We start from the raw sequence: 27410 nt of genomic DNA, 5'->3' as shown, positions 1-27410 counted from the left end.
TAAAGAAAGATTTTTTATAAAATCTAAATAATGATAATGATAATGGAGGACATGAAAATTACCTGGATGTCGTTCTTCCCAGGTAGATGCGCCGCAGGTATTATTTCCTTGCCTGATTTTTTTATTACCCTAATTATTAAAAGACTAATTATAAAAGTGTCAAAAGTGAACCCCTACTAATTTTTATATCATTTTCTTTAACCATCAACTAAATTAATTATTAAAACTACCCCACTGAATTCATTATTGTAGTTACGAATAGTCCAAAATACCAATTTAAAATCTATCGGAAAGTATTTTATGAAATACAAAGCTCTATTACTCAAAACGACCAATTGGGTCGTTACACAACATCTCCACGATTTAAAACTCTTTCCCCTGTTAACAGAGGCTTCAGAGAATCTCTTGCAAAGCCATAAAAGGGCATCCTTGCTAAGGACCATATTCCTCACTGAGAGTCTAGTGGTCTCCACCCATTCGTACCATTCTCCTGTCGCCGATGAGGATGTGATATCATACGCCTTACCCCCCATTCGAAAAGCAATGCTGTTTTCCATCTTGGAGGAAAGAAAAGATGGAGGAAGTAGGTCTAAGAAGAAAGAAGGAACAACTCCTATAGTAGAGGGTTCTCTTGCATCTGCTTTTGCCCTATCAGAGAAAGAAATTCTAGGGATCTGGACTTTGATCTTAACTTCCTTGAAATTGGAGTTCATGATCTTATGTTTACAGATGATTTCATGATGTTTAGATGTACCTTAGAGTGTTGGAAACAACTAGAAAACATAGGTACATCGCTTAAGAACAAGTACGAAAAGGTGGGGAACGAATGGGGAGAACTGGCGTCCCTGGCGCTCTGAGAGGCGCGGGGTGCCAGCCCTCAAACTTCAGAGAAGTTTTTGTGGCGCTCTGGTAGGCGCGGCGCCCCAGCCGTTTTGCCTAACGACTTCCAACTTTTCTCTTCCGTTCTTCCTCTTTAAACCTCCCTAACTTCCATAGTTCCTGTCACAACCCGATTACTCCAATCATGATGACACCTACTATAATCCACCAGTAGGTAAGCCAACCCGTAACTCGGAACAAGTAATGGGTCTGAGGGCATAAACTAAACAAGAGTAGGCAAAATTTAAGATACACTCGTGCGCAAGTTAAATAAAAATCCGAACGGACCCCCATAAGCCCGACGAGTACACAAAATAACTATAACTAAAGAGAATTGCATATAAGAACCCAAGAACGGAGAACATCAAACCAGAACTTCAACCCCAATTAGTAGAATCTGACAGTACGGAGGCCGGACCTCGAACCGGATACTCACCAGAAGTACCCAAGTAACCAATCACAAGTATCAAGTATCTGAGGCCGGAACTCTAACCGGATGCTCTGTATAAGTATCTGGGCAATAGAGGTCGGACCTTAAACCAGATGCTCCATATAAGTATCTGGGCAATAGAGGCCGGACCTTAAACCGGATGCTCCATATAAGGCCAATGTAGCTGCTGAAAGAGTCCTAATCGATTCATGCTCATAAATGTCCGTGGAACGCCGTCCACACTTAGCCAATCAATGTAAGTCCTTGGAATCGAATTGAAAATCAAATTCAAATCGCGAAGCAGAACTAGTGTCGCCGACGTAACTTGTGAAGCCGTAACATCGGGGAAATAAGGATAACTTCGTCGGAGCAAGCGTATCGCCTAGCTAAGGCCCAAACTATCAGACTGAAGTCTGCTACACCAGTCTACAGGGATCTAAGCCGATCGAGCGACGTCGGGGTAAAACTAAGGCCTATCGGATCCGAATCATGTATTTCTAAGGCATGCCCTAGTCAAACCTAAACTAAGGCCCAACCTGCTTCAAATAAACAGTAATTAAGCATGCAAGCACTTCACATAGCGAGGAGGGTCAATTAATAACACAAAACATGCTCACAGTTACCCGATAATTCTCGAAATAGGCCGAAAACATGATTTTTAAACACCTATACATGATTCAATAACTACCCAACCCAAATCCCAACTAATCAACATACATTCACACTTTCAAGTTCAATCTAAGAGAGGGAAACCGTAGCCTACCTGTAGGCCGATCACACGCGCTCCAAAATCACTTCTCCGGAGCTTTCCCTATCTGAACGACCTCGAAACGCTGCCCCACTATCAATAATAGAGTCACAACGTTATTACGGTTGTTTAGACACTAAAATCGCAAGAAACGGAGACGGACCAATTTCGGGGTCAAAACGGGGAAAGTGAGACCCGCGCTGGAAATTCCGGAATTAACCCCAAAAGTAGGTCCTAATCAGTTCCCCGAGCTCATGTCCCAAAATGGGACACAATTCCGGGCTCGGGAAGAACACAATATCAACATGCAACCAAAACCCAAATTTTCTCAAGAACTAGAATTGGGACAGCAGCTGAATTAGTAAATTTACCAAAAACGGGAGGTCTACAGTGAATTCCGACAATACCACGACGTTCTCCTCGAAAAACCACTCAGGATAGCCTCTAGAATCACTGAAATCGGACCTAAAATGGTTGAGAAAACAAGTTTCAAAAAATTCCAAAATCAAGCTCACAAAAAGGGGTCGTGGCAGCAGGTATTTTACGAAATTTACCTCAAACGGGGGCCCCAAATCAGTTTTCGAGCTCACCAACACGCTCCTTGCGAAAAACCCCACAAAATGAACCTTTGAATCACTGAATTTGAACTTGAAATGAGAGAGTTATGAGGGTTTTATGTTTGGGAAATATTGCTGATGTATCTGCATTATATAGCAGATTTTCTGCAATTTTTTTCCCAAAATTAAAACCTCCGACGGGGTGCTCCGGAACCCCGTGCGCGCAAACGAGATATGCAACCATACCAACTTTGATATTCCGGACTCAATGACACAGTTAAAATTTTCATACGAGGTCATCTCGATAAAAAGTGGATCCCACACGCAAATGCCATTTTAAGTCAAAAACCACAAAAGAACTTAGAAAAATATCGAAAACCTTAAGACACAAAAGAAAGGTCCATCTAGACCAAACTTGATATTCCGAAGCTAACCGCACGGACGAAATTCTCATCCGAGCGCGTTTACTCAGAATGTTGACCAAAGTCAAACTTAGGCCAAATTTCAAAGGCTAAAACGCCTAATGGCACCGACTCACACTGAAAATCTCGGGAGTCATGCCGACCAAGCTACTAGCCTAAAAGGACCCTTCTGAAGCTGATGGAATCATCAAAATTGGATTCCGATGTCATCTTCTTGATCCTTTCTTTCGCAAACGAAAGTCCGTTTTAGTAGTGGATATTGTAATGACCCTCCTGGTCATTTATGTGTCATTTAGAGCATTCCTGTAGTGACCCCAAGTCATTTATGACTTGCTGAGACTGACAGTTCGGTCACCTGATCGTTCGTTTGGTTATAGTGTGAGTTTTAGTGTTTTGGAGCTTATGAACCTTGAACGATCATTTTCGATCAAAAGTTCAAAAAGATGACATCGAAATCCAATTCTGACGATTCCATCAACTCCAGAAGGGTCACTTTAGGCTAGTAGCTTGGTCGGCATGAATCCCGAGGTTTTCAGTGTGAGTCGGTGCCATTAGGCGTTTTAGCCTTTGAAATTTGGCCTAAGTTTGACTTTGGTCAATAATTTGAGTAAACGCGCTCGGATGAGAATTTCGTCAGTGCAGTTAGCTCCGGAATGCCAAGTTTGGTCTAGATGGACCTTTCTTTTGTGTTTCGATATTTTTCTGAGCTCTTTTGTGGTTTTTGACTTAAAATGGCATTTGGGTGTAGGACCCACTTTTTATCGAGATGACCTTGTATGAAAATTTTGACTGTGCCATTGAGTCTGGAATATCAAATTTGGTATGGTTGCATATCTCGTTTGCGCGCACGGGGTTCCGAACGAGTTCGAAGCACCCCGTCGGAGGTTTTAATTTTGGGAAAAAAATTGCAGAAAATCTGCTATATAATGCAGATATATCAGCAATATTTCTCAAACATAAAACCCTCATAACTCTCTCATTTCAAGTCCAAATTAGTGATTCAAAGGTTCATAAGCTCCAAAACACTAAAACTCACACTATAACCAAACGAACGACCAGGTGACCGAACTGTCAGTCTCAGCAAGTCATAAATGACTTGGGGTCGCTACAGGAACGCTCTAAACGACACACAGAAGGCAAGACACAGAAATGACCAGGAGGGTCATTACAGTTCCTTCCCCAAACACTTAGAATCAATTTTCCCCTCAATATACAACCAATCTAACTCGAAAAACAACTCGGAAACATGAATCAACTCACCCCCAAGCGTCAACAACTAACCCAACACAAAAAGATCTCACATACCTTAATAGGGATCACCCCGAAGAATTCCACTCGCAAGCTTGGATGATCTTGACGAATTCTTGCCTTTTTCTCTCATTGTTTCTTCCTTTCTCTCTTCTCCAAGCCCTAAGCGTTCTTTAATTTACCAAAACTGATTTAGGTTCTATTTTCACCCCAATAAATCCCTAAAATCAAATTAGGAAATTAATTAGAGAAAAGACTACTTTGCCCTTCCCTAAATTCGGATTGGGAATTTCCTCAATCCAACTGCCCAACTTCTGAAAGGCATATCTCACCCATACAATGTCGAAATCGTACAATCTCGGCGGCGTTGGAAAGATCTCTCCAAGGGATTTCCATCCATATTAAGAGTTGCTCCTAACTCCTCCTGAGCTAGGAGTTATGGCCGTTTGAAAATGGGCAAAACTCACTTTCTTAACTTAGACAAAATTTCCAGATTTCCTTATTCTTTCCAAAAATCAATATTTTCATATTTTTAAACTCTTTATAGTCGTTTCTAGGTGCGAGATGTTACAATATTGGGGGCAATTGCTAATTAGTTAAAGAAGCAAAGGGGAAAAGAAGAAAAAAAGTGGAGAGAGAAGAATGGAAAGAAAGGGAAAGAAGAAAAAAGGAGCTTTACTATTTCTCTCTGGCTGATTGTGGTCTAAAAATGGAATCGAATAAAATGAATACTGGACTTGAATTTACATGTGGTTCTTGAGATCAAGTTTAAAGTTGATAATGATCTCTTGAAATATTACTATTGATAATGGAGGGCTAAGTTGTTGAAACTTGAAAGGTTCCATCAGTCATAAATTCATAATGTTAGCATTCCAAAAGACTGCAGTGAACTCGAGCAATCAGCATAGTGAAATAAACAAATTGGCTTGAAGCCAAGGTTGCATGCTGCTTTGATTTTTTGTTCTGAAGTATGTATGGTAAGTAGGGCCTAGTATATGTTTCTTTCAAATATAAAGTACTTTTAGGAAAGGAGGGATGACTGGGATACAGAATTGTTTCAAGGGTATCGATATTGACAAAAAAATTGGCCTCCCTTGAAAGTACAGAGAGGGGAAATTTTAATTAGTCTCTAACATCAAGGCTGAAGGAGAGATAACTTTGGACCTTGTGAAGGTAACTAAAAAAATGCGAACCAATTATCTGTGTCAAATAATCTGATCCAGTGGGTAGAGTAGTTTCATTCTTGACTGATATTGCAGCGATGAACCAAAAATCCTTCATTCTGATGGCTGTTTCTTAGGTGAAGAATTTAGATGCATAAACTTCAAAAAGAAAAGCTTGTGAGGGATTAATGTGAGATTTATTTTGTCTTTCTCATCTTCAAATGTGAATGTGGACTCTTTTCATTATACGTTTAGATGATGAATAGGATTTGCTTAGCTACAGCTTGCTGCTATATGCTCTGAGTCGTGAAATTGTTTTCCTATGTAGTTAAATATTTTTCTAGTTTCTGGTTATTTCAATCCTGAAAATGCTTGATACAGGAACACGATGAGAACTCTATGGGAAACAAGAGTTTCTCCAAATGTTATTTATTCTATGCATCACCTTATGAACGACACTTCAACATTGGTAGTTGGTGGAATCGACGGTGTGTTAAGAACTGTGGACCAGGTAACTGGTGAAGTAATTTCGAGATGCATAATGGATGATAGTACCACTGCGTTACATCGTTCAACAGAGAGATTTGGAACTGTGCAAATTGAGAGACGGAAAGTGAAAAGGCTGTCTGAAGATGATCGAATTGATCTTATGCCAAGAACTTCCAAGCCACAAATCACATGTTTAGCTGTTGGGATGGAGAAAGTTGTCACTACTCATAATGATAAGTATATCAGAGTTTGGAAATTTAGGAAGTGAAAAGGATTCTCATACACTACCTGAGTATTTGTTGTTAGTTCTGTAGCACTTTAAATAGGTGTTGTTTGAAGCCACATTAACATTATCGTGCTGTTTTTGGCATCTGACACCTCTCTCTTTTCCTGTGTGTATGTGCTTTACATGGACTTTTCTTTTTATTTAGATGTACCTGTTTCAAATAGATTTGACATGAGTATATGATTACTTCAAATAGTTCCTTTAATATTCTAGGAATTTGAGCATAAATGATGAGTCATTAGCATGGCAACTCAATCCAGGAGTTGTCGAATTAAATGGAGCTGAAGTTGTGACTCCCGTAATCGAAGTAATGGGAAAATTACTCATAATATTTAGCTACCGTTTCAAATATAATTAAAAATAATTTTAATGTGAAAATAAAAAGATCTTCCCTAAATACGGGGATAACTTTAGTGTTTGTTGCGATATTCAAAACTTTGACATGTGAAATTCCAACACAATTAGCCTTTATAAGGGAAAATTAAGCGTATAAATAAACATATATTAGTTAATTACTTAATATAGCTATAGTTTATCTTAATTACAATTCACGACTTACTTTTAGCTATAATTACACGGCTTAACTTTTTAGTTTTGTATAATTCGCACATTTGTATAATTTAGAATTTGTATAATATAATTTGTATAACTTTTCTATAATGTAAAATTTGTATAATATAATTTGTATAACTGTTTACACTTTAGATGTTTGTAATTGTATAAATTCGTTATTTTGAGTTTATACAAAAATAACTGAATTATACAAATATACTTGCGAATTATACAAACCTGTAAATTATACAAACTCGTGAATTATACAAATGAGGCAGCTTAATTAAATTGTAGCTACAACCTGTAAATATGCAAGTTATAGTTATAGAGCATAATTAAATTTAGGGAAAAGGGTCTGATATACACTTCAACTTTGTCATTTAGAGCTAATATATCCCTCGTTATGAAAGTGGCGCATATATACCCCTACTTATATACAAATGGCTCACATATACCCTTTTCCTCTAACGGAAATGAAAAAAATTAATTTTCGTTGAATTTTTTATTATTTTTTTTAAAAAAATATAATCCCATATGAGTATATTTAATCCTACTCAAACATATATATTTTTTTTTTACTTGTTTTTGTTTCAATGTCTAATTTAGATTTATTATTGTGATGGTCAAATTTATTTATGTTTCACTAATATTCTTGTAAAACTTATTATAGATGACCAAATTTGTTTCTTCAAATACAAAAATTAAATTATAATGTAGAAAAAAAAAATAGTTTTAAATTATAATATAGCCACAAAAAAATAGTTTTAAATTTTTTTCTTTACACTAAGGAATGAAAGAAAAAAATAATATATGAATAAGAAACTCAAATAATTATAATCAAAGAAGTCAAAAAATAATTTATGTATGAAAAAGATTAAAATATATCTTGAACTTTGCTAGAAGAATCATATATACCCCTAAATAATTTTTGAGAAAATTAAAAGTAAAAAATATAAATTTAAAACTAATTTTTTCACTTCCGTTAAATGAAGGGTATATGTGAGCTCATTATGTAACGGTAGAGGCATCTGTGAGCCGTTTGTATAACGGTAAGGGTATTTATGAGTCACTTTCATAACGAGGGGCATATCAACTCCAAATGACAAAGTTGAGAGGTATATCAGACCCTTTTCCCTTAAATTTATTATAGTAGCTATTTGCGAAAGTTTCCTGAAAATACGTAAGAGGTTCAAATTTTTATCAGTTCAAATTTAAATGTTGAATATAGCGTTAAAACGCGGTCCAAAAATTCTTCCCCCATTTGACTGGATTGGGCCATTCTATGAGGCCCAAATAAAAATCCCACATTAATGATTGCCTATCAATTTCTGACGAACACAGCTCCCCTCTTGAAGGTCAGTGCAAACCCTAATTATCGCGTGAGATTGAGATTGAAAAATGGTGTGCATACGAAAGGCGACAATAGATGATTTGCTTGCGATGCAAGCATGCAATTTGCTATGCCTTCCTGAGAATTACCAGATGAAGTATTACTTTTACCACATACTTTCGTGGCCTCAGCTTCTGTACGTTGCTGAAGATTACAATGGTAAGATTGTGGGATATGTGTTAGCTAAAATGGAAGAGGAAACCACTGAGTGCCATGGACACATCACTTCCCTTGCCGTAGTCAGGACTCACCGGAAACTTGGTTTGGCTACTAAGCTCATGACCGCTGCTCAGAATGCCATGGAACAGGTATGGATTATTGAAAATAATTGATCAAGTGCTTTAGCTCTGGATATTTCGTTTCCCAAAAGAAATATGTTTCAACCAGTGATTAAATCTGGAAATTAGATTCATTTGTTGAAAGAATGATAAGTTGATTTGATTCTGGATACTAGATTGGTAGGAGGGAGTTTTGATAAGTAATTTAGTTTTGGAAATTAGACAGTTCTGTAAAAGTGGATATATGTTGTTAACTTGTTAGTCAGAATTGGCTGATTATATTTGATGGTGAATGAAGTTTTTGGTGACAAGTTAACTTTTTTATTGTTTGGGTGTCTGGGTTGCGCACCATCAGTGTCATGGTTGAGTTGTAGATATTCCAACTCATTGCCTTATGTGCTGTTCAAACTCTGGATTGAAATACAATAGTTTTCAGCTCAAGCATGGACTTAACTAGTTTACTCTAAAGAGTTTGGCTTGAATAGAAATTATGATGAGAAAATTTCATCTAGGCAGAAGAGAAAAATTTCCTTGAAAGGATGATTCTGGATCATGAATGGATGCAAGTGAAAGAAGTAATCAAAATAACTACCCTGCCAGTGGCGTAGCCACATGGTGGTCAGGGTGTTCAATTGGACACCCTTCGTCAGAAAAAAATACCGTATATACAAGTAAAATGATTAAATAACATATTTTGGACACCCTTAACACAACAAGTTATTGTAGCCCAGTGGTTTCACCTCCTTGGAATGAGCTATTTCTGGACACTCTCTGGAAGGATAAACAAACCCACCAGGTGGACTACCGAGCTACAAGTCCTACGACACAGGAGCGGGATTCTCTAAAAAGCCAAGGTCATGGGTGGCCAAGAGGGCCCTAACCCTCTGGTCTGTGGGTAAACCCTTCAAAGATAGAAAGCCAGTGTCCTCTTTGAAGAGTTCTTCGGTGAAAGGATCGCTAGCACTGTATCCCACAACATCTGTAGTTGTGTATCAATCAAGCCTGACAATTCTCTCATTGGCATGGCAACCAATCCTAGTGTGGTTCTAGATAGATGTCACCAACCTCAGTATGAAGGCTAATGAAACTAGAGAGTTGAAAAGATTGTAAAGCATATATATACATAATTTATACAAGGACTCCAATATAGGAAACCACAGGGAATACCTTCTATTCGGCTTTACTCTACTTTGCTTTGAGCAGGAATCCTCTTCTTTATGCTAAACACCCAAACTGTTTCAACTATTGTCATCGACCTTTCTCTTTTTTGATTTGATACCAGAACTCACTTTGTCCCTGTCGGCCACAACAATTATCAACTTCTCGTTACTCATGGTAGCCTCAACAACTTGTTTTGTCTACGAGCAGATCCTTTGAGTGCTTTTCTGTTGGGGATGTTTAGCAGGAGAAATAGGGTCTCAAAATCCTCGTCATCATCAGCTATCTTCTCACATTGATTAGATGAAGACATTTTTGCACATACTTGTTGAAAGACAAACTAAAAATAAAGACAAAACGGTGCAAAATAACTGAAAACAAATGTTCCCAAAATCAAAACCAACATTATACCCAAACAAAATCAGATGCTTTAATTTAGCAAGGTATATAGAAGAATCTAAAAATCAAAAGGTAACCAAAGTAGTATACCAAAATGAAAATAGCACAAGTCTCAAAACATAATCGCCAATGTAACACTGATAGAAAGAAACGAGAAGCTTACTTTGAATGAAAAATGGGAGCACTAAAACCAAACAACAACAGAGGAAGAAACTGGAGGAGAGTGTTGAGAATGAGAGAGAAGAAGCAATCGATATAATAGAACCCTGTTAACGGGTGAGACAAAAATTTCAATTTATCTAGTGAATTAGTCGAGGTAGTTGGCCCTGACACCACGGTTATCAAACTAAAAGTATAAACTTTGTGAAAATATACTTTTTTTTAGAATTAAATTGTGAAGATTCTACGATGAAGCAACCTTAGCTCTTGAGCAGGTGAGCTCCCTCTTCTGAGGGAAACAAAAAGCTGAGGGAGATTGAGAGATCAAAGGGATAGTGGAAGAGAGCTAAGTAATACCTGTAGCTCAAGGAAATGATTGGGCAGTTGTGCCAATATCATGATAGCGTAATCGATTGGATAAGAAAACCAAAAGTAAGCGAACTTGTTCTGCTTATCTAATATTCAAACCGTAATTGAGGTCAAGCTTGTCTCATTAATGTACAGGCTATGGTTGGTCAATATTTGAGCCCCATGCATTTACCCCAACCTCGGATAATGAGGATTGTGATGTGGTGAAACAAGGGTTTCGGTGCATACTTTTCATTGGTTTGAGATTATTAGTCTTGATAATTACAATCACAAATTATGAATTAGGTCATTCGTCTTGAAGTTTGGTGTACCACTTACTTTTTTATGCCAGTAGATAAAAAAATATGTCCTATGATCTTTGATTAATTTTAGACTAATAATAACACATTGGAGGTGAGAGGCCCGTACAAATGTGGAAGTTTCAATTTAGTATAAGATGTTAAAGGAAAAACATAGTAATGAGTCATTGAGCTTTTAGGTCTTTAATGCTGGATCTGTACCAGCCGTGGGAATAGTAGTCTATAAAATCAATACTTTGGATCTCTCAATTTACGTACCCCTTTTGGTAACTGTTACCACATTATGTCACCAATTAGCTTCTCTTTATCAAGGAGCCTTGTCGACCCACCCTCTGGTGCAAACAAAAAGAATAGAATTTTTGAAAATGTAGTAGTGGAAGGTCATGATTTGGTTTACCACTAATGTAGATCTTTTGGAAAGCACAAGTTTCTGATAGTATGTGACTATAGTATCAACCTAATTAGGTACATATTACTGGATTTTTGACTCAGTGAGTTACAGTTATTGGCGACGTTGCTTGGACTCTCCAAAAATGATGTCGCACCCATGTCGGATTCCTCAAAAATACACTATTTTTGGAGTATCCTACACGCGTTCGTCAATATTTTTGATGAGTTTTTGGAACTTTTACTCTGCTCCTATGTTCATTCTGTCACTGTTATTCCTTGTTGATTCAATAATGTGCTTAAAGTTGAAACAAAACAGTATAATCTTATTTAGCATGCATATTGTTTGTCCTGACGCAATAATGTTCCTCAGTTGGAGTGATTCTAACAATAAGATCCAATTTTTGCTTTTGGTAAAAGGTGTTTGGAGCAGAGTATGTGTCTCTGCATGTTAGGAAGAGCAACAGGGCTGCATTTAAGCTCTATACAGAGACATTAGGATATAAGATTCATGATATGGAAGCCAAGTACTATGCAGATGGGGAAGATGCTTATGATATGAGGAAGGAATTGAAGGGCAAGAAGCACCACCAGCATCATCACCACCACCACCACGGTGGTGGGTGTTGCTCTGGTGAGGTGAAGGTAGGACCAAAGGAAGGAGCAGCAGAAACAAAAGCAGCATAATTATAGACCTAAAGTTTGGGACTTAAATTTCCGCGAGTCAATTTGCGCTCAAGAAATATATGTTACTAATGTATGTTTTCTACATGAAACAACTACACCTTGTAAGGTTGGATCATTGATACAATTAATGCTTTTGGTTTTCCTGATATTGTAGTCACCTTTCATATCTATTTGGAAACTATTGAAATATGAATTTCCAAAAGTTATCCATCTTGATTAAATACGTTGCAACAATTTTACCTTATTGTATTTTATCTTAAATAAACTTCATAGTTATTGTTACTAGATCATATAATAACTTAAGTGTTCGTTTGTTGCATTCCTGTATTATTATTCAGTGTGTTTCCATGCACTATGGAAGGTTCTCTTAAAGTAGGCATTTCTTTTGGACATGAAAGTCCGCTCTAGACCAAGGAATATTACATTAACCAATTTTTTCTACGATGTTGAAAAGACACTTTGATTTAATGTAGGTTAGAAATTGTTCTGGAGAATCTGATTTTGGGAATGATTTAAAGTACCTTTTATTTAACTTGTCTCATAAAGATTTTTCTTCTCTTGATTGGGGAATATCACCTGTCAAGGAACCCTTTCTTCATTTGATGGTCTCATTATTTCCTATTGCTACTTCTATTTTTGTGGTAAGACTTACGAATAAGGGATAATCTCAAGTAGACAGTTCTTATGGGGCGTAGGCCTCTCAAAAGGTAACAAAAGTTTCTTCTTTCAAAACCAAAATTGGAAATGAATTTTGACTTCTGATGATCATATACTCTAGATTTTATTAATACTTCATTTTTCCGTATACAATTGATATGATAGCAGATTTTTACACAAAATCAATTAATGTACAAGACGTCTTGAATATACAGTTGATTCTTAAGGTTAGTTGTGTAGTTTGATGTAAACATTTGATTCAGGCAAGACCACTAATCATGTAAAATTGCTCCATTTTTTGTTTAAATCATCAAATTCTATGGTTAACAAAATCAAATAATTGACTATACTTTTCGAAACCAATAGTTTAGTACACGTCTATCGTTAGTCAAAATCAGGGTACTATAAATGCTATTTATTTTATGGTATCCTTTTTGCCAGCAAATTTGACTAAGGTGATAACGTATATTTATTTCAAGTTGTCACTACTCTCATTTGTTGGAATAATCAATAATTGAAAAAAGCCAAAAGCCCCAAAAATTTTACTACTCTTTTTACATCTGAAATGACAACAAAATATTAGAGATTATTTGGCTCTTACTTCCTTCGTTTCATATTTGTTGATCATCATATTAAAAATAGATATTTCATATTAATGGTTCATTTTATTAAATCAAGAAAACATTAATTTAATCATTTCTATATTATTACTAGTAATTTTTTTTAAAGTGTTCACATTTATTTGTAAAATTTGTAAAAGTTTTTTAAGGGGTAAATTAGTAAATTATCTTCTTATTTATGATTTCTTAAGCATCATGCATAATAAAAAGTGATCAACTAATATGATAATACTATTTTATTTGGATGTCCTTTTGCTTTTGATTATTCCAACAAAATTCATATTCCAATATTCAATCTTGATCCTTAGCTTAGAATAAGTTGTTCCTCTTCTTGCAATAATACCTTATTAGGCCCTAAAAGTCATCTTCTTCTTTTTTTTTCCTATTATTTTCTCATGTTTTGTTTTTAGGAAGGGTATTTCTTTGTATTACAAAAAATATATTAGACAGAAAATGCAAAAGTCTTCGTTATAAAAGTATTTAATCATCTGAGAAATCAACTCCAGTAATAAATAAAAAAAAAGACTCAAGCCCAAGAACCGAGGAGCAGTTGAATTATTAACCAAACAGGACAAATAAAATAAAACAAGCTCTACCATGACTTGCTGCCTAACAGAAGCCAAGTTTGTGTCAAGTCTATTATTGGATGTGGGCATTCTCTATCTTATCTCCTTTCTAATAATGATAAAGATAAAAAATGTCTTTTTAAAATATACAATATTGAGTAATTCTAATTGTGAAATCTTTCTATTTGAATTAATAACTACTCTACTAATTAAAGAAGGAGATATAAAATGTAGGTAGAAGAAAAATAGTTCCACTTTTTCTCCTTTTTTTTTTTATCTTATAATTCGAAATAAGCTACAAATATAAAAGAAGGGAATAACAAAGAAATAAAATAAAAGAAAGATGATTGTCTTTATGAAGAAATTTCTCTAGTTTAATTTTCTCCTTCTTTTCGTTTGTCAAATCACATTTTTATTCTTTTCCAAACTTGTAGAGCACCAAGAAAATCATTTCCTTTATATAATTAAGCTACAAATATCTAATACTCCCTTCCGTTCAATTTATTTATCTGATTTTAACTTGATATTGAATTTGACAAAGTAAATACTAAGATTTTTGAATCATGTGGGCTTAAATTAAAGTTGTGTGGGATGTATCAAAATGTTTTTAATCTTATAGTTTTAGATATGCAACTCGTAAAGTTAAAATTAAGGAGTCGTCAGAAAAGATAGAGATATTTTTTCAATGAATTAAAAAGGAGTAAAATAAACAAATTGAAACAAAATAATAACTTGTTCTTAAAATAACTAACCGCTATTTTGTGACAAACGTATAACTTGGAATTCTAAAAGAAAAAGAAACGCCAAACAGTTTTTTGTTACATTACTTCTTTTTTTTTCTCTTTTCATAGGTGAAGCATGCATAGGAAATGAAAAAATAACGATAAAAAAAAAGGCTATGGTATATAACAATATCGATGTGAAAATAATAAGGAAAAAGGTAGCATGGTGAGTCACGAAACACTACAACGTAACCAACTTTATGGCTTACAATATAAAGGTAATTTGTCTTCTTTAGCCATTACATGTATAGTCAGAAATTTAGACATGATTTAGTCGAATTTAATAACTTTTATATATATATAATGTGTTTGTATTAAAAAGAAATATTAAATATGTGTAAATATTAAGTGTAGAATTTAATTATTAATACTTAAAATGGCCGTTTTAAAATTAAAATTTTGATTTTGGCTTTGCTAATGTATCTTGAGGATTTGTTATCATTGTTTATCTAAAGTGCACTTTTGAGAAATGGATACTACAATTCTTCACGTCTTTTAATTGATTCTCTCTCATATTTGTTTACTTAAGTTTGAGATAACGATTTATTGTTATACAGTTAAGGTTGTGATTTTGATAAATAAAGTTTTAAAGTTTAGCTTCGTTGTTTTTATATGAATTAATGTACATTGTATATGTATGGATTATCGCAATTTTTTCAACTTGGTGATGAGTTTTTGTAATTACTGATCCGATTAATTTAAATTTATATCGAATAAACACACTAAAAAGATAAACACTCCTTATCAAGAAATTCTTCAAGCACAAACAAAAGATTATCAATCATTATATCACATTTATTAGTTTTGAGAAAACTAATAATTTACGGTCAAATTCAGGAGTATTTTCAATACTCATCGGAAAAATAATTGTGCAAATCTCACGTGCCATGTCTTGAAATCTGGTAGACTGCTGACGTGTAATACCCAGAAAAACAGTTGTTCTGTTTTGATTAATGCAATTTCTATTTTAGTCCCACCTAAAATTATACCCCTAATTTTTAATTCAACGAATTTTTTTTTTTTTCAACAGCAAATCAAAACTAATACCACTAGTGTATGTTATATCTAGTTTGGTGCGCAATAACTTTTCTACCCTCTTTTTTCACATGCCAAATTTATTTCCAAATACTATACAAACATTATCACCTATAGTATTTTACTTCAAATATAATATATAAATATGCCCTTTAACTTGATCTCATCTCATATTTATGCCCTTTAACTTTGAATGTACACAAGTAGACACTTAAACTTGTATAAAGTTGAACAAATAGACACGCACATCTTACGTGGCATCTTACATGGCAATTTGAGTCCTATGTGGCGTCCTACATGTATTATGTCACGTAGGACTCATGTGTCCACTTGTACACATCCAAATTTGAAGGACATGAATGTAAAATAAGACCAAGTTAAAAGATACATTTATGTATTATGCATTTACTTTAAATAGCATCATTGATTGACAAAAAAAATGTAAAATTTGGAACTTTTATTAAAATATGCAATTAGAACAATCGAAGGTGATTTTCCGTAGATTATATATCCTCCTCTGCATGGTTCCACCAACCAAGTAAAAGATAAAAATTATAAAAAATGAAAACAAATAGCTTGTTCAAACTTTACATGATTACGTAAAGAATGAAATGTAATTTAATTAATTAACATTAGGTTTACCTAACTAAGATGTTGACAATAAACTAGTGGTGGGTCCTTACCACGATAGTACAATATGCCAAAGTATATCAATTATTATATAAATACAAAAGGACAGGACCATAAATACACCTCATTGTGGCCTCTTCTTGTTGGGGAAATCTGAGTGGGCACTCCAACTTGAAAGTTATTTCACAGTTGAACCTTTTGGTCCTTACAATAAATTGATCATCTAACAAATGGTTATGTTTGACAAAAAAATTAATCTTATATACATTCTACTAGAATTGCTCAGATGATAAGCAGGTTAAAAAAATGGTGTTACCGTGCGAATCGAGAAGGTACAGATCTAGGAGTTGGCACAATAACATCACGATCTGTCTTCATTGAATTGAGTCGATCTTGAATGGTTTTGTCAAAAAGTCTGTTATCTGGATTCTCCGCATAACAAACGTAGTAACTACTCACACAAGCATGAGGCAAAGCCATCGCAATCCTCGTCTGCAATTCATCAAAAATACACTACTTTTAGAGGACCTGATATCCGTTAATACTTTTAGAGAGTTCGAGGCAAACATATAAAAATCAATAGTGAAGTAGAAAAGACTAACCAGAAGGTAACCAACGTAGGCAGATAAAAGGGACAATGTGGCTGTGAAATTGGGATAAACAGTGAAAGTCCAAGCACCAATCACAATAACACAAATAGAACCGCTACAAACTCCAGTCAAGAAGCAAATGGCACTTGTCATGTCTGAATCTACAATTGTCTCCATTTCTCTTTTTTCAAATAGCTCCCATGTGTCTTGAGATGCCTTCACAAAGCTCTTACCATACGTAGCAATCTAACAAAATAATGAGTATAATTTTTCAGTCGATATTCATCGCGCAGCTACGTATACAAGTGAATTATTGTGTGATGGGCCCAACGTGACGAGATTCCGAATAAGCGCGAGTTATATCATCTACGTATAAAATTAGTATATATTTGTTGAAATAATTGAGAACACATAAGAAGGAATATTGACATCTCATCTCACACAGCACTAAAGGGAAGGGAGAATTATGACTACTAACTCTATATATTAAAAATAACATTTAATAAATTGGAAACGCCTGTAATATGCTATAAATTGAAAATGACTAATACGCTATAGTATGAAGACTTTTTTAAATATAGATGTGGATTATGTTTTTATTTTAGGAAAATTAATTCACAAGATAACAGTAAACATCGATGTTAATCAGAATCTTTTATCATTTAGAAATCCCTAGAGCATCCTAATTAAAAAGCCCATTTCAGTTTTTGGATACATCACATTTTAACATACTTTACACTTAACCAAGTCCTAATATGCAAAAGAAACTTTAAATTTAAATTTAAATAAGAGAAGTTTAATAATACAAATAACAACAATTTCTTTCACAAGTTATTCAATTATATTTATAATTACATTTTTTCAATTAAAATTGCAAAGAAAGAAAGAAGAAAACTTGAAGAGTTATGAGTGAGTGAATATTATGGAAGATCGTGATTCAAATTGTAGTTGGGATCAACAAAATGTCAAGTCGTTTCTTTATGTCCGTTTAAGTTTTGGTGAACAAAGTAATCTGATACTCAACAATTCATATTAATGGAACCTAATAACATAATCAAGATACGCACAAACAGGTCCAAACAACATCTCTAAAACTAAAGAATGTTTCAAGTACCTGCACATATGCCCAGCCATTGCCGCGCTTGAAGATAGAATCCATGATTTTCAATCCACAATGAGCACAACAAAACATGAACTCATCTTCACCTTCAAGCAAATTCAACGCACGAGCCACAACCCTCAGAACTTCAATTGTAGGAACAAACAAAGAACCAAGACAAGCACTTCCAAGATTCACAGACAATGCCCTCTGGAAACAAAACTGTGTACTAGATTGCATCCCTCTAAGATAATACAGCCCAATCACTCTGCTAACCGTCAAATTCACCACATTCCTCATCACTTCAGTAACCCAAGCCATACTCAAAACCAACCCGATGATAACCAATGGTGGGAAATAGAAATTTATAGCCCCAATCACAGCCAAAATCCACATTGACATCCATAAGAATCCAGCAGCTAATGTTAGATAAGTTGGATGATTCAAATCGCCAAATTTAGGTACAGGTTCAAGTGATTTGATTAGAATCTTTGTACAAAACTTAATTCTTGGTGTCACCCAACAAGAATACAGTCCATTTCCAATTGCAAACATGATTAACACAACTCCAACACCATCAGTTGATGGTCTTTGGAAGCAAATTAATAGGATTCCAGCTGCTAATGTGAAGATAAACGAACCCCAAAGTATGAAATGAACCATGAATGTTGGCCACATTCTCATTGCCTTTTGCCATGTAAATGCTAGTGTTATGCTTAGTAAAGAAGCTGCTTCTACTTGTGGAAGAAAAAACTTTAATAACCTCTTTTCTTTTCTTTGTGCTTCCCCTGCTTCTAGTAGACCTTGTATCCCTTTGAATACAAGAAAACAAACTAGCCCAATTGCACCAATCATGTGTACAAGGAACAGAAAAAGTGAAAACTTGTTTGTGTAGGATCTTGAATTCAGTGTTATTACTGAAGGCTGCAGGTAAAAAAAAGGAAAAACCAAGAAGAAATATTTTCAGATTTTACTCAAATATTGGGAAAACTGAAAACTTGAAGACACATCAAAAATGAAAAAGAATTTCAGCTCTATTTGATACTCCATGATCAGTCACGAAGAAGCTAAAGGATGTTCAACATCTATACCTATATGTTAAAAATAATTTTAATCATGTATAAATGCTGAAATATTCGAACCCCTTGCCCCTGGCTTGCTCCCCGCAGTGGTGGAGCCAGAATTTTCAATAAGGGGTTCAAAATCTAAAAAAATAAACACATGAAGTAGTTGAAGAGGGTTCGAGATCTACTATATATACTTAAAAAATTATTTTAATCATGTATAAATCATATAATTTTCCGCCGAAGGGGTTCTGAACCCCCTCATAATAGGGTGGCTCCGCCACTGCCCCCGGTCCATGATAGAATTTATTTTTCGAAAAATAAAATGAATTATTTTCTAAGAAATAGTTTTGTTGTTTGATTGAAAAGTTGAAAATAATTGTGACATAAAAATAATTTTTGCCCAAAAATGAAGTAAGTTATATTTTCTACTTTTGTTGAAAATGAAAAAAAATTATTCTTTAATAAATGAACCTCAAAAATGACTTACTATTTTCATTTTAGAAAAATGTTTTCCATTGTACCTAACACGCCCTTCTATGTTAAGCTCAGAAACATACTTGAGGGGTAACAGCAGGGGTTGAGCGAGTCTGAGAAGGAGCCGGAGAAGGGTGGTGCTGAGACGGAGCTGGAACCGAAACCGGCACCGGAGAATGGCGGTGCTGAGACGGCGCCGGCACCGGAGCCGGAGGATGGCGGTGGTGAAATGGATTAGGAAAATAACGGTGCTGACGATGTTGAGAAGGTGCCGGAGCGTTATAAGGAGAAGGAGAAGCAACTCTTGTTCCGGCATTCATCACAAGCCTCAAAGGATTCGTAGCACTCAATCTTTGCATTCTCGACATGTGAAAATTCTCACCGCCTATTTCTGCCGGTGGCGGCGGCGGGGGAGGCTGGCCTTGAAATCCCCTTTGTTGACTATCCATATCACCTTTCTCCACATCTCTCCCTTCTTCATCTCGTATCTTCGTCTCCTTTTCTCCATTTTCCTCGTCAACTACCTAACAATAGACAGAAAAATTTTTAAAAACTCAATTTCACTTTTAATCACCAAAAAATTGAAATGAAATGAAATAATGGAGCTGTATGTGCTTACAGGTTCTACAGCACCCATGAACGACGGGAAGAGTGCGGTGGCGCGTGGATGAAAGTAGATATTTATTCGTTATGGGGGCAGAGGAACGTTAGATTTTGTTGGTATGTGAATTGTGGTGGTGACTGATGCTATTGGTGGGCGAATCAAAATACTGCTTTACCGAAGCTTTTATTTACTTGTTGAATACCAATTTGGTAAAAACATTCCAAACGTGCATCGTACGGCGCGTGTTTACACGATCCATGTCTTCTGCTGTTTCTCGCACGTGTTCCATTTTAGTTGAAAATATTCTGCACCAGTTTCGTGCTTTAAAGAGCTGCTATTGGGTGTGGGGGGAAACAGAGCTGCTATTAAGAGCCTGTTTTGTTCAATTTATTTTAAGTATTTTTATAATGTTTGAATAAAAAAAATTTATTAGGCATTTATTTTTAATAAAAAAGTTATTTATAAATCTAAATTTTTTATTTATGACTTTTAAGTTATCGGTAAAATATAAGGTCACATGGGGAACAAAAAGGAAGTAAAGAACAAGTTGCAGGCTGCTAAAGTGGTGGTTGATGTGGCACAAAAATATCCGATTCATTTTTAGAGACTGAAAGCTAATATACTTTTATTATTTTACTGTATATAACTTTTTTAGAGGAATTTTATATTAGGGTGCATGATGTAAATAAAGTGATTTTAAATTTTAATGCAAATGAAAAGTTCTTTTTGGTGGTTGATCAGTGAGTGCCAGAATACTATTGAAATCTATACTATATTAAAAGTTTAATAGTAATATTAACAAATCTCTTCGGAACCTTTATAAATAGAACATATTTCTTCTTTTTTTTTTTTTTTTTTTTATTATTATTATTAGAGTATCAAATTGTAGAGTATTTTAATGAGCCACTTGACAATAAGGAGAGGAGTCACTATTAAACAGGTGATTCCACCTTTTTATTGAAGTAGGATGCCTATATAATTTTTAGAAATTAACACTACAAGAAAAATGTGAATTACATGAGGATTTTCCTGAGGATCAATATGAAAATCCGTATGAAACTTATTTTCTTGCAAATTTTCATACTAATCCCCAGGAAAATTCCCATGTAATTCACAGTTTTCTTGTAGTGTAATAATATATTGATATTAATTAAAACAAGTAATATAAAATTTAAAACTAATTTGTTATAACATAAAACTACTTCCATCCATCATTGGGAAGTCATTTTCATCTTGATTTTTTTTTTCTGATAATCGGACACTAAAAAAATGTCTTTGGGTTTGAGAAATAGCACATTTGTTAGTGGGGAATAATTAAATGATCAATGTAGGTATGAAATACCAATTATTTGGGAATATTTTTACCTTTGGTAGTACGGATTCCTTAAATCTTATGATACCAATTATTTTTTCTTTGTCTCAATCTATATGATACACTTTCCTTTTCAGTCATTTTAATTCTTTAAAAAAAAAGATACATTTTTAAACTGTTTATTTTACCTTTAATGAGATGAGTTATAGTCATCCAAACATCGAAGGTTTATTTTAATCCACAAGTTTCAAAAAAAATTATTTCGTGCTCAATCAAAACTATATCACATAAATTGACAGAAGAGAGTAATATCTTTTACATAATTGAGGATGAGTGGTCGTTTTCAATTGCGTAGCAATCCCCAAATATTATATAATTTTTTTGTCCCTAGTGGCAATCCTCAAATATTTGCTAACTAGGTCGATAATATTTGTTTCGAACATGTACCCATACTTTTAACCGAACATATTATATACTATGACGAATTAAAGAACACAGATAATATAATTCTCAAATTTGTTTGCAAGCGACGATATACGAAGAACGATAGTTCAACTAAAAACTAATTAACGTAATAAACATTAAAATTTAAAGACGAAGCATTCTAGCTTGTATTTATCGCACACCTCAAAATATAATTTACATTTTAGGCATGTTGAAAATAGTGTTAATTCAAAACTTAAATTTTTCTTTGAAGTGTTACACGATTTATAAACAAACTTAAACGTCCCTATAAAATTATGTACAATATATGAATTGACAAAATCATATATAGATGAGACATTCTTCTATGTAAATTATGGGTGGGTAGATATCTTTCTAGATTTGATGTAAACTTCTATAATCAAATGATGTTCCACTTTATGCATAAATACAGTAACATATTCGGTGTAGTCTCACAAAGTGGTATTGGGAGAGGGCAGAATATACGCAAATTTTACCTCATGTGGTAGACATGTTATTTTCAATAGATCATTGACTCAAGCCAAAAACAGTGTAGAAGAAAATGTAATGAAACTACCAGACAACTTTATGCATAAATATACTATAAATAATATTACTTATAAGATTTGTAAGAGAAAAATACTAATTAAGCCCTTCATGGATATGACTTATGAGATTTGTCTTTAGATAAATAAATAATATGACCGTTGAGAGATTAAAAGACAGAATCAGGTTGAGAAACCTGATATAAACTGACTTGTGTCCCATTTTTTTCAGTTGCCAAAACAGAGAAGCAAATAATGGTAATTGGTAGGTGGAAGGAAATTAATATATATATAAGTTTATTAATGCAACTGACAGGAAAGGACTTATATATTTATTGAACATTACAACATAAAAAGAATACATTTAAAATCATGTTCCAAACTGAAAACAAAAAATATCTCACCAGAAATCTAACAGGCTGGCATCATCCAACCTGTGACTACTAGTTGTAAATATATTTTGGTAAAAGTTGGAAATGTTAATCGAATAATGTAATAGAAAATATCTTCTCATAGATAATATGCACACTGATCAATTTTAATAATTATCGCACATTCTGTATATTTACTAGTAGTATTTTCCAGAAGGTTAAACAAAACAAAAAGAGATAGATTCAATATTTTTGCATAATCACATCATCATGGTTGGAAACTTCTGATTATATTTGTAACTAACCTATGTTTTTCTTCAAAGAAAAAAATTGTGCTGATTTTTCTTTTAAGTATTTGGAACTTATACACGCCATATGATTGTATCTAGTGATCTATTTTGTTATATCAAGTGGCGAAATCAGAATTTTCACACTATATAAGATGGAACTGAGTTGAAGCAAATAACATTATGTCAAATAAAGAGTAAACAAGAGACGTTTTTTTTTCCTGATTGTACTTTTCCTTAAACAAGGTACATGCTAATCGAAGAAAATAATAACCCAAAAACAAAAATAGATCGATCCATTTAAAAAATAATAATAAGAGACTCAAAACTTGGTCTTAAAAAGATGAAAAGGAAGATCTTAGCAAACAAACTAGCATAAAATTTTTTGTTTATACAATTGATTCCAAATGCACTACTTCTTTGCAGCACCACTGGAGGATTCAGGCTTTTTACTGGAGGACTCAGGTTTTTTAAGTATACATAATTGACCACCATCCTTAGTAGCAAAAGTGGCTGCTTTTGTTTCGTTGCACTGATTAATAAACTTTGTCAATTCCTGGCCACACAAAAGAACAATGCAAGAATAATGAGACCTAGAGTTTGACATACATACATTATTTTCATATTCGACATTGCAAAAAATACCGAAGAAGCAACAAAATAACTTAGTACACCTTTCATACTAATATATGTTACGTCTGTATGTGTATCGAGTTTTAAAGTTTTACTTGTATGTCACATTAGTTAGCAAAGGAAGAAGCTATTCAAGAAGAACAGGACTAACAAGATTTGAGGAGGAAACACATCACATGAATTTAACTTTAAAGAAATGTTAGTATATCATATAAAACACTTTGGGACATCCAACATCCCAAAATGGAAAGGTTATCATATAAATTGGAATAGAGAGAGTAGAGGCTAGTACTAAAACTTAAAAACCAGTGAACCCGGTACTCTTAACATCGGATATCTTTTATGAGGTCAATTAGTCAGACATGCTAAAAGGATGGTGCAATAGATAATCTGACAAAACACATCTATTTTTTAAAGAATCATTTTAATTTAGTGCAAGGCTGCTTCTGTGTGGCAAGGATAAATAGTGATGCCACAAATCACATTGACACAAACTTAATTATTTGCTAAGTTAAAACAATTGGAATGTGAAGGCAGTCAATCAAGTTTACTTTCCTACCATTGGAAACACAGAATCAGCTTGTCATTTGCAGGATACCACTAAATACATTATCATTTAAACCTGTTTATTAGTCAAGCAAATATTTTGACTGAATTTTACAGTTGAAACTACAGCTACTTGACCATAGATCAAGCTAATGCAATCAGTAGTTTTAGGAAATTAACAAGGTCAAAGGCTTTAACCTGTTCAAGATATCTAAACAAAACATGACTGGATATACCCAAACAACCCAGAAGGGAAAGCAAAGATAAAACCGAAATGAACTACAGATTGTGCTGCATTCCATTCTGGTGCTTTCTCTGCTCCAGTCAGTCCTGTCCTAAATATATCAAATCAGCATAAATATCCTCCTGATAACCCTAAACTTCGCTGCCTGTGGCATCTATATATAAGTACTCAAAGGTTGTACAAAATAAAACGACTCAAAAACCAAGGTTGAGCAGAATTAATTTGTTTTGTAAATCTCTCAAAACTAAAGATTAACTTTGATCAGTCTAGAGTCTTCAGCTCTTTGAAGAAGAACATGAACCCAGATGTGTTATCCTACTATAGCACCCTAATCTTATTGAACACCCTCCTCAAACATTTCTTTTATTGTGTTTATCCAGGTCTCATGTTTCGTCTAGGAATACCGAATCAAGATCCCAGATTAAATGGACTGTGAAACTAAAGAAAGCCCTTTCCAGCAAACTAAGAGTTCTAACTATTTTCTTTCCATAAACCTTCCTCTCTTTTGAAAAGCATTATACGTAGAAGAATCATATTACACTTCCAAATCCAAATCATACATATTCATGATATTTGTCACAGCGATAAAACTTCAACCACAGCTCTTCCACAATTTTTTTTCACACTTATCTGAACTTAGTTAAAGCAAAAAGAAAAGTAAGGGCATCTACTACTAACCATAATACAAACAAAAGAACCAAGTTTTAACAACAATAATTGATTGACCCAAAATGAAGAAAAAAGGCATATAACTTCACAAGACTAACAAAGTCAAACCTCAGAAGAAAATAACAATAATGTCATCACTAACCTCATTCTCTGACAGAGTGATTTAACTTAATCAGTTGAAGTTCTAATGTCATCACTAACCTCAATTCTCCGACAGAGTGATTTACCTTAATCAATTAAAGTTCCCAACTTTGTATCCTACCCGCCCCCTCAACCACCAAAGGACCCCTTTCTCAATTCTCTTTCTCCATTATTTATGAAGTTTGAGGTGTTAACTTTCATATATTAAAATTTTCCACCAAAAATTTGTAAAATCATCTAAACCCAATTACAAAGGTACAAAAGCTCAAAACAATGTTGCCACATAACAGATATTCAATATGATTGGGGGAAGGAAGCATATCAAACACCGATAAAATCAAAATACAAAAAATTATAAACCTAGAAATCACAAAACATAATTAAAAAACACTCACCCGATCGACGTCCATCTGCTTTGTGTTCTTCGATGGTTTCACCGCTCTCTTTCCTGTAAATGAAATTACTTGTTAATCCCATAGACACTGTAACACAAACGATGAAATTACGAACAAAGAAATACATATACCTTTGCGAATTTGAGGAGCTTTTCCATGTCGACTCGGTACTGGTTTCTTCTTCTGTTGACCTTTGAAAAGATTTGCCTTTTGTGTCATCTTTCAACCCCTTTCTAATTTGCTTTCAATGGATTCTAGGGTTTTGATGGCTAGGGTTTATATTTACCCAATTTGATGTATTGCGGTTCGGAATGACTATATAGACCGACCGGGTCGGGTCCTTCTGTCTGATTTCTGAACTATGGAGAATTTCGCTGCAAAAAAGGGTAAAATGGTCTACTCATTCTTTAAAGAGCAACTTTCACATATAGCAAACATAAAAATAATATTTGTATGTTATAACTATAGTTTGCATAATTGCGCTTCATAGCAAATTTTATGTTTGTTATGGAGCTTTTGATTGTATAATTCGCTACAAACATTCAATTTTATACAAATTGTTCAGTTTTGTATAAATTCATTTATACATTGTAATTTGTATAGTAAGATCTGCATTTGTATAACTAAAAGTGTATAGGACGAAAATATATGTATTTGTATTTGTATATACACTTTTCTCTCGCTTTATACAAACACAAATGCATTTTATACATTTTATACCGAAATGTATAAAATGACTAATTGTATACCGAATCAGATGGCAAAAAAAGGAAATGTTTGCTGCGAATTACAATTAAAATAAACTATGGCTATAACATTTAATTTGAATTAATAATTTGTTATTTCATACAATTTTCCCTTTAAAAGATAAGTCCATGTTTTTGTTATGGTGGAGTAAATTATATTTATCGAAAATTTTCATTTAGATATTTGAAGTTTTGAAACTATAACATGTTTCAGTTAAATATTTAAATTTTACGGAAAAAATATGTGTGTTGTTGTAATTAACGTGTATCTTAAGTGTTGACTTAAGACTTTATATTGTAAGCCATTTATTTTTTAGTTAGACTAGATAGATTATCTTTTTGTTAAATAATTTAAAAATTTATGACATTTTATTTATAATATTAATTTTTTTGTCGAAACATGTATTTCATGATGTTCATAGAAATCTTGTACTTTTAATTTTTATGTTAATTCAATTGAAATATACTAATTTGAAAATTATAAATCATTAATTTTTTCATAATAATAGTTAGGAACATATCTTTATTAATTGATATATTTTCAAAAGATAATATATATCTTAAAATTTTTATTTGATACCACTTATAAAGTTTCTTGTTTATCTAAAATAATAATTGTGCATTCAAACAATACATGTTATGTAATTACTAAGCTGATAATTACTATCTTAGGTGACTTTTCAACCTTTTAGAATATCATCATTATAAAACGGTGACTAAATAAACATATTAATTGGTTTTTAAATATAAAAAAATTATGAAGTTATTCGTTTTCTCTCTTTTGATCTTCAGTCAATCACAACATTTTCTCCTTTTCAACATTACTATATTGTGCTTCAATAATCACTTTGGACTTCATTTCTCTTTCTTTTATCTCTTTTTTCTCAAGCTTCAGCCTTGTCTCCTCACTTTCATGAAGTGTTTCTATGTTTTCTTAGCTCTTCTTCCAATTCATTAAGTTTTCGTTACTCAATAAAGTTACGTATTACAAATATCCACATTTTTTCTTCTTGTAACTCCAATATCTCTTCAGTCTTCACTGACCGCCATAAA

The 27410-nt window shown here is 33.7% G+C and overlaps 4 protein-coding genes across 5 annotated transcripts in view; 2 read left to right on the top strand and 2 right to left on the bottom strand.

Moving 5' to 3' along the window:
- Positions 1 to 6385, top strand: part of LOC125842712 (F-box/WD-40 repeat-containing protein At3g52030) — a 32326-nt gene extending 25941 nt beyond the window's left edge. Inside the window, exon 9 of the mRNA XM_049522042.1 lies at positions 5829 to 6385. Within this exon, the coding sequence (XP_049377999.1) occupies positions 5829 to 6204 (376 nt within the window). The 3' untranslated portion in view covers positions 6205 to 6385. The remainder of the gene's footprint in view (positions 1 to 5828) is intronic.
- A 1662-nt stretch (positions 6386 to 8047) lies between these two features.
- On the top strand, positions 8048 to 12153 carry LOC125846908 (N-terminal acetyltransferase A complex catalytic subunit NAA10). Its single transcript, XM_049526605.1, has 2 exons — positions 8048 to 8472; positions 11634 to 12153. The coding sequence occupies exons 1-2, from the start codon at positions 8173 to 8175 to the stop codon at positions 11898 to 11900; spliced, it is 567 nt and encodes a 188-aa protein (XP_049382562.1). The 5' UTR covers positions 8048 to 8172; the 3' UTR covers positions 11901 to 12153.
- A 3986-nt stretch (positions 12154 to 16139) lies between these two features.
- On the bottom strand, positions 16140 to 20293 carry LOC125878165 (uncharacterized). Of its 2 annotated transcripts, XM_049559353.1 has the most exons (5): positions 20040 to 20293; positions 19504 to 19944; positions 17895 to 18803; positions 16793 to 17026; positions 16140 to 16682 (listed from the first exon to the last, which is right to left on the bottom strand). In XM_049559353.1, the coding sequence occupies exons 1-5, from the start codon at positions 20055 to 20057 to the stop codon at positions 16503 to 16505; spliced, it is 1782 nt and encodes a 593-aa protein (XP_049415310.1). In that variant the 5' UTR covers positions 20058 to 20293; the 3' UTR covers positions 16140 to 16502. The 2 variants fall into 2 exon arrangements, with proteins under 2 accessions (XP_049415310.1, XP_049415316.1); XM_049559359.1 differs by lacking the exon at positions 20040 to 20293 and having other exon boundaries at positions 19434 to 19876.
- Positions 20294 to 23174: 2881 nt separating this feature from the next.
- Positions 23175 to 25989, bottom strand: LOC125875537 (uncharacterized). Its single transcript, XM_049556526.1, has 3 exons — positions 25743 to 25989; positions 25612 to 25664; positions 23175 to 23539 (listed from the first exon to the last, which is right to left on the bottom strand). Exons 1-3 carry the CDS (start codon positions 25828 to 25830, stop codon positions 23396 to 23398), a joined length of 285 nt encoding a protein of 94 aa, XP_049412483.1. The 5' UTR covers positions 25831 to 25989; the 3' UTR covers positions 23175 to 23395.
- Between the last annotated feature and the right edge of the window lie 1421 nt (positions 25990 to 27410).

This window comes from Solanum stenotomum, chromosome 1, assembly GCF_019186545.1.
Source record: "Solanum stenotomum isolate F172 chromosome 1, ASM1918654v1, whole genome shotgun sequence".
NCBI lineage: Eukaryota > Viridiplantae > Streptophyta > Magnoliopsida > Solanales > Solanaceae > Solanum > Solanum stenotomum.
Note: the sequence above shows the minus strand (reverse complement) of the source record. Positions and strands in the feature narration are given on the sequence as shown.